The following is an 11,490-nucleotide window of genomic DNA, read 5'->3' as shown; positions in this document are numbered from 1 at the left end:
TTCTTCTTCTTCATTTCGCCCCGGCGGTGCTGAGGCGGCCTGGAGGACCGCAGGAAACTTCCCCCCCCGCTGCGCGCTGAGGGGCTTCTTGGACCGAGACCGCCCCCCAACGGAGAGGGTCCCCACCGGACCGGGCCGCTCGGCCTGAGGATTCCCGGGCCGGGGACGGGTAGGGAGGATCGGGCCGGGCCCTCCCCGGCACCGGCACCGGCACCGCCCCCCCCACCCCCTCCCGCGGCGCGCCCCCTGCCGGCCGTGTGCCCCGCGGCGAGGGGCGGCCCGAGCGGTGCCGCCGCTGCCCCCCCCCCCTGCCCGCTCCTCAGACATGCCCCGCTCGAGCGGAACGGCTCCCCCAGCATCATGACCGCGGCGGCCAACTGGGTGGCGAACGGGGCCAGCCTGGAGGATTGTCACTCCAACCTCTTCTCGCTGGTGAGTGAGTGAGGGAGGGAAGGAGGCAGGGAGGGAGTGAGTGTCCCGGGGGGGTGGGGGGAAAGGCGGCTCTGTCCGCGGCTTCCCCGGGCGCTGGGCTGAGTTTGCCGCTTGGGTGCAGCTGCCGGGGGCTTTATAGCCCGGGCCCGTGGGGCTGCTCCTCCGCTGGCCCCTCCCCTGGCCCGGCTCCCCGGGTTTATTTTGCTCTTTAACGTGGTTCGTTCCTGTGTGTGTGTGTCCATCTCCCGGCTCCGCTCCTCCGCGGAGCAGAGCGCAGAGGCTGCGGGTTGTGTCCGCTGCCTGTCTGTCTGTGTGACCATCTTCCCTGGTAAACAGGCTTTCCTCCCCGCCTCCCTTGGCACTCCGTGCCCTGTGTGTGCTTTGTGCAACACGAACTGGGTTGGGTTTTTTTTTGGTTGTTTTTTTTTCCCCCTCTCACAATGACAAACGCCATTTCAGCAGCAGTCATGGAGCGTGATTTATCTGTCGGACTCAGCGCTCTGGGCTCTTGTGTGTCAGCTGTTGTTACAGCGTGCTCTCCTCTCTGCACAGATCGTGCTTGGGGGCAAGAGGTAAAACCGGCGAAAACCCCCAAGCTCTTAAGGTTTTTTTATTATTATTTTCTCAAGGAAAACGGTGGCTGAGGTTGTAGTATGGTGGGTATCTGGTTTGCACGGGTGCTGTCTGCCCATCTTAGTGGTATTTGACAACTTCCTACTTGTATCGCCTGGTTTAATGTTGCAGGAATTATGATACCAGTTTTGGCTAGCTACAGTTTTGTGATTTAAATTTGGAAGAAGAAAACAATGTGTTCTGTGTAAGGGCAAAGTCATTTGGAAATCCCTTGCTTTGTTTTTCCTGACAAGCACAGGAATTTTCTCCCTTCTGTCTGGGCAACACCTGAGTGAGGGAGAGGACTATTTGATCATCAAGAGCCTTCTAGTGCTACCAAGGGCAATGCTGGGGGAAGGAGGGACTTTTTTAGTGCGTGGTATGTTAGAGGTAAAAACTTGCATTACAAGTTTGGGAATGGCATGTATGGAAGATTGATGGTGGATACCCCCTCCCCATATCAGAATTCTGCCAGAATTGAGGGTGGGTGTTTATAAACACAGTTCTTTCCTCTGGCTTGTTGTAGGACTGTGATGTTCTGTAAGTTTCTATCTATGTTTCTGATGACATTTTTTGATGAGCAGTGCTAAGTGTCTGGAGATGCAGAAATTGTTACCCTGATTTTGAGTACACTGCTCTTACCTCCTAGGAAATAAAGCAGTAAGCATAAGGGAGATAGTTGTATCTGGCTGTGAGAGCAAGGTGGTGAGTGGCTTGTCCTTTACAGAAAGAGAACTGTGAAGTCCCCATTTATTAATGGAGAAGTGCAACTTCTGATGTAGTTATGATCTGTAAATCTGTCACCAGGAAAAATAGCTGTTGGAGTGCAATTAGCATAAATTATAAGTGAGGTTATTTCATAGCTATTGTGGCTTAGTCTTTTTTTTTTCTGCCCAGCTTTCTCTACTGGGGGAATGTTAAACTTTAAATGGGTATCTATATATCTCTGGAATAATTTTAGCAACATTATTTTGTAAGTCAGTTTAGTAATAATAAAAAGTTAAAGGTGGAACCCTTTAATCTCCTGTGTTAGCTTTGTGGAAACTAGCCATACCTGTCATGTGGTGCTGTGTATGCAACTGTAATGTTTTTATTGTTTTCTGTCTCTACTTGCAAAAAAACCCCCAATAAAGTCCCGTTGTTGGTTTTTTTTTTTAAATGTACCATATATGCACTCACAGTAACTATTAGAGTGATTTATTTTAAATTACATCAACATTTGTTAATATTTTGTATCAGTGGAAGATGCTGAGAAGGAAAATAGTGTCTGGAAATATGTGGCCAGCACCACTGAGCCTTTAATCTCAAATTGTCATCCTCATTTCAGAATTTATGAAGTGTTAAAGCTACAGTAGTCTGGATTACTAATTAGATAAACTCTTGGTAATCATTTACTTTTTCAGTATAACAGAACAAAAACTTGCACAAACTAAATCAACCGTTGATGGGAATTCATTCATTCTTGAGGAATGAGGTGGATTAAAAATCTTTTTAAAAAATTGATTCATTAAGAGTTGGCAATTACGTTTTTCTATCACAGGCTTTGTTTTGGGTGTGAATTGCAAAGAAATGTCCTTGACTGAAGAATTGCAGCTCTGAAATAGTTACAGTCTATTCTGACTCTGTTTGTATATGTTTAAGTAATATTTCTTCCCACAAACATTTGTTTTGTTGAGGAAGGAATGCTAACTCCCTACCCCTGAGAACCCAGAGCTCTGTGGTGAGTCTGTGTGCTTGCTGTAGTGGGTTTGGGTTGGCTTAACAGTTCATGTTTTTGAGCTTATTTTTGCCAGCTGTTAATGGTCTTTAGAGAGAGTTTAGGCAGTGTTCTTTCTCCTGAATCTTTTTACTAAAAATATTTTCTAAAAGCTTTTTAGTAACCACTTCCTTTTTATCAGTGGTGCCCAGAATGTATGGATGTCTTCTGTGCTCTCAGCTCAAAATATTTCAGGTGAGGGGAAAGGCACAGTCTTTAGGTTTTAAAGATAGCTTTGTGTATCCAGATCCAGAGAGTGGGATCTCAGGCTTGCGTGGCTCCTTTCATGAAATGTCCCTCACGTTGTCTGCATGGTGAATTGCTCTCTACTGATGCTGGAGTTCACTGCTGTTCTAGAAAATGGGTCAACATTTGTGTGCTCTGACATGTGAAAAAACCCACAGGCAGCCTACACAAAGAAATGTAGGATTTTGCTCTAAACATAAAGCATTTCTCAGTAAGATGATATGGTGTCCAGCTTGCATATTTGTCATCGGGATATACCTCAGATACAGACTTGTATGTATATGCTGGCATATACAGCACTTTAATAGGCTGGGTCATTAAAAAGACACTTTTTGTCTGAAATTGCTATGTTTCTAGCACGGCAGTAGAAGAAATCGTGTTTACCCCAACTCTTTTTGCAGTACTCAAAATTTCTGCTTCTGAATAGGCACGTCTGTTTATCACAACAGTATTTCATAAGCAATTGTTAAGGGCCAGTTCATTTAAACGCTAATTAAGAGTTGTCTAATAACTATTTAGAGGCAAAATGTTCTGAGGTAATACGCTTTGTACTGAAATTTCAGACCCAGCTGGCAAACAGTCTTCCTGTGAATAATTGTGAATCCTGAAAGTGGCTTCACTGGAATGGGTTTGATTTCTCCTGTGAGTAAGGGGTAGCCATGCAGTGGTGAGGGCTTGTCTGAAGTATGGAGACCTTTCCACTGCTGCCTGGCTCCCTTGCCATGCTGGATCCAAAAGCTGGAGTCAGTCTCTGAAAACTGGGGTGAAGTTACATAATGCTTGATACATTGGAGCTGGAAAAGGAGTGCAGCAAAGGGTGTCAAGAATGGCCTAAAATTTGAAGGAGCATTTTTGTGTGGTGGGTGGTTAGGTGAGAGTAGGAATCTTCTGCCTGGAGAAGACACTGAAGGTGAGACCTGAAATGGAAGATGTTGTGAGTGCTTGTTCCAATGTGTTCTTAGGGAAACCTGCTGCCAGAAAGGTCGGGGGAGAAGAAATTGTCTTTGTTCCCCTTAATGTTCAAAGGCAAATTTACAAACTGTAAAGGTCACTGCTGCCGTTACTACTTTCAGTGTGCAAACAGGAACAGAAGTGGTTGCCTTCAGTCTGAGTTTTTATGCTGTTTTCATAGTGACACTGAAAGGAACCAAGGAAATCTGAGAAGACATTTGAAGTATTTTCTTAAAGGTTTTTTTTCATGGCATCAGAAAATGTGGGATGCAGAGTGCTGGCGAGGTGTTCTTTGGTGTTGCATAATTGTCAGTAAAGGACTATATAGTAAATGGTTGATTGCCCAACCAAATCCATAAGTAGCAGTAAATGAACCTGTGTTCATTCCTGGTTATTAGATTATCATAAATGCAGTGCTCCAAGCTGTAGGTTGTTCCTTTGGCATGCAGGATGTTACATCACTACAGGGCAGATATCTTCCTTGTTTGAAATTTTATGTAGGTGTGAATTTGCATGGATTTGTATTTCAGTATTTGAGTCTTTGGTTATCTTCATCCTGAATTCTATTAGGTAACAAGGTAGAATGAGAAGGATGTCATTAGAAAGCTTGCTCACTTCCTGCTAACAAAAGATTTATTTCATGGGTTAAATGACTTCAGTCATAGGCTTTTATTATACCTTGTCAAAGTAATCAAAAGTTTAATGGTAAATGGAAGATGGTGTAAATTTGAAGGAAACAGACCCAGACTTGCCAAGAGATGGGGTGACATTCCCTGAGCTTGTCCAGCTTTGAGAGTGGAATTAATCTGTGTTAGGTAACTAAGGTTTGCTGATTACTGCACAGAGAAAACAGGGAGTGCAGGAGTGATGTTTGCAGTTCATGCTGAGGAATCCCAACTTAACCACTAAGAAATATTTGTGACTGAGGTTTTTTCTTTTTGGTAATCTGGATTTTATTCCGAACATACACACGTACTGGGGCTGTGAATCCTGGCCGTGTTCTGCCTGTGGGGACAGCACAAGTCCTTGGGTGAGATGGCCATTGTTTATGTGAGCATGATTAAAGAAAAATACTCAAATTTTAGCCTTGTGTTAAAAAAAAAAATAAATCCTTGGCCACTAGATCTTAAAAATACATTTCAGTTGCTGTAATACTGTCTGAGAATACATATTTCTGCTTCCTCTACATAATTAATGCAGTATTGGTACCATAACCCCAGCTTTCAGAACCCCACAGATTAATTTATTTATTAGATCTTGATTTTTTTAATCCACATCTTCTGATGCACTTTGTCATGTGCAAGACAGTTTAGAAGGAACTCTTTAATCCTGCAAGTAGACCTTCTATTATTTTCCTCCTTGAAACTTGAATTTTTGAGCTTCAGTGGAAAAGGAAAATTGATGGTTCATGTGAGATACATCTGCTGGATGCATTAACTTGATTAACTTTGGTCACTTGATGAAGGAGGAATTTTTATGGGTTTCTTCCTATTTATTTAATCTCTTCAAGTAGTAAAAAACGTTATGCCTTGGGAAATACAGGCGTGTGTGGATGCATTGCTTTTTAAATATCTAAAAAATGTAAATATTACTGGAATTTTATACTTTATATGAAATTGGACATCTTTGCTTCCTGTTCACTGGATGAGAATGCTTAACCTCTCATTACTGCTTTGATGTGATCAGTCTGGGGGATGACACCCACTGAGTCTTCCTGCATCCTGACTTACAGCAGCATCCTTTTGGTGGGGTTTTGCTAGAGCATCCCTGCTCCCATCAAGAGTGCTGCCACAGGTTTTCTCTTGCATCCTGTGGCTGGGACCACCTTGCACTTTTCTTCATTCTTCCACTTGCCAAGTCTGCAGCACTACTAACTCTCTGCCTTTTGTTTTCCATTCAGTGCTGACTGATTCCTGACTCGGGTGGATACCAGGATCACACAATGAGCGAGTGTCTCGGGGTTATTTCTAGTTGTCTCTTTGTGCAGGGTTACCAGTTGATGTCTACAGAGTTTCTGTGTTGCCTTCCTATAAGCCCTTTTCCTAAGGTTGTTTGTGGGATCCTCCAGGCAGCCTAATAACACTGAATAGGTGGTTGGTGTTTTCAGGCTGTTGTTGTCAAGGCTGACAAGTACAGTTTTATATTCTCTGAAGTCTATATGTATGCATTTAGTGTTCTGTGGGTGAGTAGTGCACTTTTTTGTGTAGAGTCTAGCACAGTGGGATTTGCAACTTGGTTGGTGCCATAGTAACAAACACATGAAAAAAAATACTGCTCTGACTAGAGGCAAGCTTGTTTTAGTATTATCTTGCCAGTTTTCAAAGTGCACAAGTGTTTTCAACGGAAGATCTCAAGTCAAATCCAGAAGATTTGTTGATGTGGAGTATGTGTTTACATGGAGGCATCCTCCCTCAGACCAAGCTTTTAGGCTGCTTTCATTTTAAACCCCAGGAAAGATCCTCTTTCATTGAGCTTCCCAAAATCAACCAGTTAAAGTATTCTGCTCTGGCAGACCTCATAATATTACAGAAACACTCTGTTAGGTTCCCTCTGCACCCAGTGCTGAAGGCTGTACAGAGGGATGAGAGGTCTGTGGTAGTGGGAATGGTAGCTTCTGTTGGGTCCTGCTGTGGCTGCAGCTCCTTCTCTTGTCTTGCACTAGTTTGATCACTGCACTGTAAAATGATGTTGACACTTTTGATACCATGTAGTAAGTTTAACTTTTCAGATGGGGAGGGTTCCTAGCATTTTACTTGGTAAGATGATGCCTGTTTTTCAGTACCTCACAAATGTGAAAGGCTTATGCACTCTCTGGTTTGTGCTGGGAACTTTGATGAATCCTGACTCTCACTTTCTACCTCAATCTGTTTCAAAAATGTTACTTCTCATGGAGTCACAGGGAGCTCAGTTCACTCGCCTGAGCACAGTTGCAGCAGTGCATGTGGAAATGTGCCTTCAGCTTTTAGTGGCATTTGCTCTTACACTTTTTTTTGAGACAGGAAATTTTATTGTGAGTTGCTTTTGTATAGTGTGCCCCTAGGCAGTGTGTACATTTATGTGACTAACTTGAACATACACAAAGACCTTGTCCCAGTACTCAGGAATATATTTAATCAGCTCATGAAAATGGAGAAAAATCGAGTGTCTTCCAAAATTAATTTTGTAGTGTAAGATATGACACTCTTATTTCAGTATCACTTCTCATTAGACACTTAGCCAGTGTAGTGTACTGTTCCTCTTCATGAGAAGAACTTAGTATTAATTACAGAGGAGTGGGTTTTTTCTCCTCTTTAATGCTTTTCTCTTCCCCTTGGCTTTTCAACCGTGCCTTGGTGACCCCAGAAGAATTCATGAGCTCATGTTCAGGGAACTGACCTAGTGAAATCCTCTCCCCCTTTTCACACCCCAGCCAGCCCCCATATTCCTCTCTCTGCCCCCACTGAGTTTTGGGGCAGTGGCCTGGGTTGAAGCAAGATCCCAGTGGCTGTGTAACCACAATTCATCTCTTAGAGAAGGAGATTTAAAGCTTGTTCAGTGCAGTTTTATTTAATTCATCTTTTAGCTTTAAAAGAGCTAACAGTGCTCCACCAGTGCCTTGTTGTTGCCTCTACTTATAGTTCCACATTTGCCCATAAAATGCAGTTTTTTGTGACACCAGAGGATTGAAAACAAAGATTTAGAGGAAACTTTTGTACCTTCTCAGCAGGCATTGGCAACCTTCAGCTGCTGGGTAGTGATGCATTTGTGGGTACCAGCTATGAGACATCAGTTTCAAAACGTGTTGGGTTGTTACAGTATAAAACCAGAAGTTCCTAGTAAATCAGAAGTTCTAATAAAAAAAAAGTTTTCAAACCTACTCTAGTGTATCTGCAATCTTTTAGTGTTAGGTTTTTATGAATCTCAGTTCGTGTATGTCTACAATATAACTGAATTTGTAGGTAGCTCTGGGAAAGTTATAAAATCCATTCCAGGAGCACCTTACAGTGACTGTGTCAACTATTTTTATTAAAAAAAAAATTATTTGCTGACAGAATAGGTTAATTTGTTTAATTAATTTAGTCTGAATTTGCTGGTTTCAGGTTTTTTGCTCAGTGTTTCTGGTTATTCAATTTTGTGTGTGCATTTTAATAATAAATTTACTAATAAATTTAATAATTTACTTCTCTCAGAAGTTGCTGGATTCTTGTTTTTGCAGGAATGAGAGTGATAAAGCTGGTAAAATGAATGTACATCACCAGTCATGTACTGGTTTTATTTACTTTTTGTTCCAAATTAAGAAAGATTCATATGGGAAAGATTCTTGAGGTGGAGATTTTTTTAAAGAACTAAGGGATTTTGTCAGAGTGCTGAACAGTTTGAGCTTTCTTTGTTAGCCCTGGTCAGGATGCTGTTGATGATGAGGAGCCAGGACTGTCTGACAGTATTTCTGGGCTGTTATTATTTTCCTAGCCAGGGCCAGAACCCATTTGGGCAGGCATCTCAGTTTGCTTTGCAGGTCAGTGATGGACACGTGTGTAAAACAGCTATGTGAACAGTTGTGGATATTCCCTAAGAAGTTGTGGTGTGCAAAACTGTTCTGGTACTGAGCTCTTAAATACAGGGTTTTTTAAACTGGAAGAAAGGAACTGCATTCTTTAACTTAGTGTGCCAAAGTTTACTCTACTCTGCTTGTTACTTCCTCCAGCATGTCTCTCCTCCCTCCCCCCCCCTTTTTTCTTTTTTTTTTTTCCTTCTGTTTTCTGCCCATATGTCAGATTACTTGCTTTGGAAACCTCTGATAGCCCATTGTATGACTCTGATGTTTGACATTTCCTTCCTCCTTCAGTTTAAAAAAAAAAAAAAGTTGGGGGGAAGAGAGAAGATTCTGTCATTTACTTGCAGATTTGCTTATAATTTGGCTCTCTTGCTGGTGACATGTCTTTTTTCATCCCTTTTCCTGTGTTGGACTCCTTCTCTGTAAGAATGTTTTCAATTTGGAAAATGGGCAATCAGTAAGTTCTGGTTCTGTCTTTTTGAAGGGGACTTCCAAGTCTAATCTTCACCTCCTCAGAAAGAGGGGTAGGGATTCTTTGGCAAGCAGGTTGCACATTTGTTTGCCTTTTGTTGTGTGTGTGCTATCTAAAGCGTGCAGTGGTGGCCATCAGTTTATTATCTGTTCTCAGCCATCTATTCAGGAGTTAAAACACTCCTTTTGTAAAGAGCCAGAGCTGTGAAGTGTTGTGGAACTCGGTGTGCTCCCTGGAGTCGTGTCTGTAACCTGGCCTGCAGGATGGCTGGCTGTGTAAACCTGGGCTTTCTGACATGAAAAGAACGTGTTCCATTCCTTCTGCCTTTTGTCTGGGAGATGGCATTTTGCTCCGGGGCATACAACTTCCCTGCATGCTTCCATCCAACACAGCCTGTGCTGGTACATGCAGTTCTGACCTGGGTAAACTTTGTTCCACTTCCCCACAAATGCAGCTCAAACCCCACCATGTCTCCGAGTTAAATGCTTCTGCCCTGCCCAGGTCTTGCCTGTAGCAGCTCTAAAACCTGAGCTCCTCCCTCTTCAGCTCCTGGTTTGTCGTTCAGGTTGGCTTTTCAGTTTCCCTTTCCATGCGTGGTGGTGAAACTCCAGCAGCTCAACTTCCCATTTCTTGTTTGTGTTGATGCAGAAGCTGGGTAGGGACCAGCCTGAGGAAGTGTCTGAAACATGCTGACCTGAGGAGATGTTGCTGCCATCTTTCAGTTTTTTTTTTTTTTTTTTTTTTTTTTTTTAACTTATATTTTTTTTCACTTGAAAGAGTATTATCAAGTAATGGCTTTTGTCTTCCATTCATGCTTATCACATTATCCTTCTGCATTTCTGATGAATTCAGTTACAGCCTTTACAGTGGAAGAGAGCTGAGACCCAGCTGTGAGTTTGGAGCTCTGTCCTGAGATTTACTGGATTGGTTAAGGAGATTTTTGGCTAGAGATTTGCTAATCCAAGCCACTCACTGAAGTAGAAAATACCAAAGGTTTTATCTCAAAAATTCCTTCTTTTGTTCATCGTTCATTTTTTGTTTTATAATGAGTTTCTGGTGTTGGTCCTGAGTGACTGTGGGTGGATTGACTCAAGGATGAAAGCTTCTTGAGGTTGTTTGTTGAGCCCTCTCTTCATGTGCTATTAAAGATCAGACAGATGGCAGAGTGGTACCTGGCTGAGTGATGTTGCAGGGGATCAGCACTCCTGAGTCAGAGTCCATCAGCTTGGCAGCAGTGCCCAGAGGCTGGCTGGGTCTGATCAGGTGTTGTCTGGGGGTTATCAGTTCAACAGCTGCTTTGGTGTCAGGGATAGCAATCTCTATTACATGGCTTTTTGCATTTGAGAGCTCACCTGGAGGCCATTCAGAGCAATGCTGCAGTGTGTCTGGGTGAGGAGTGGAGGAACCAAAAACTCTGCAAAAGTGTCCTCCCTGCCACAAAGATGAGCAAATATCTGGAAAAGAAATGTAAGATTAAGTCAAGGTCAGTGCTTCCCTTGAATAATGTCCCAAGCTTTGGATGTAATTGATTGAAAGGTTTTTTGAGCCAGGTGGACATTTAATAGACAATTTTTAAACTAATACTTAAGTTTTTACCCTAAAATCAAAAGATCAGCCATTTTGGTTTGAGTCTGCATCCTGCTAATGTAGATATCTGGAAGGCATCTTGTTACCAGCTGTTCCCCTCAGAGTTCCCATCTTTTAGGTTGAACAGCATTTAATCCTTAAATGCTTTTTGTTCTATGGTATATATACTTCTGACCATTCTTCTGCTTGGTCTTTGTTTGTTTTTGTGGTTGGGATTTTTTTTGATTGTTTTTTTGTTCCCCATGTTTTCTTTCAGTGTGGGGAAACAAGAGCTGTGTTTAGCCACAAAAGTGTGGATCTGCAGGTGAATTGTGATGGCCCAACAGCTTCTGTGTCACCTTCTGTCTCTTTCACAGGACCCCATAACATTGTTTTGCTTTGCCAACCTGTTTTTGCAGTAGACTCTAGCAAGAGATGGTTTCTCTTCCAGTATGCTAGCATTTGCTCATTTTCCTTCCTTCTGCTGCTTTTAGTCTTTTATTTTAGTATTTAACCCTGAATTTCTGTGGTGGTTGACATGCAAATCAGCAGTTGGATCTTTTTATTGGGTTTATTGGGTTTTATTGGGTTTATTGGATTTTTTTATTGGGTTTCTTTCATGCTTACCACTCTAAACTTCTTTGTTAGTATCTTCTGCATCTGCCAGTGTCTGAAATTCAAGCACTAGTATTGTAGCCCTTTCTTACTTTCCACAGAGAAAGAAAGTACTTAGTTGCCACCTCAAATTCCTTTTGAGTGTAGTCTGGCTTCCATTTCTTTGTAACAATCTATTAATTTTCCTGGCTGTCTCCTCTCCCAGAAAGGCAAAATCTCACTGGGAGAGGTGAGGAAAAATACCTTATTTCTGTCAGTACTGTGTCCTTTTTAGGCAGACCCACTCATGTTATTAGTTTGTGGCTT

At 42.5% G+C, this 11,490-nt stretch overlaps 1 protein-coding gene across 1 annotated transcript in view; it reads left to right on the top strand.

Annotated features, from left to right (window-relative positions):
* Positions 1–265: 265 nt before the first annotated feature.
* The window catches only part of MED13L (mediator complex subunit 13L), a 177,900-nt gene continuing 166,675 nt past the window's right edge, over positions 266–11,490 (top strand). The window contains exon 1 of the mRNA XM_030460813.1: positions 266–432. Coding sequence (XP_030316673.1) covers positions 361–432 — 72 coding nt within the window. The 5' untranslated portion in view covers positions 266–360. The remainder of the gene's footprint in view (positions 433–11,490) is intronic.

This window comes from Calypte anna, chromosome 15, assembly GCF_003957555.1.
Source record: "Calypte anna isolate BGI_N300 chromosome 15, bCalAnn1_v1.p, whole genome shotgun sequence".
In the NCBI taxonomy this organism is placed as follows: Eukaryota; Metazoa; Chordata; class Aves; order Apodiformes; family Trochilidae; genus Calypte; species Calypte anna.
This window is presented reverse-complemented; position numbering and strand designations above follow the sequence as displayed.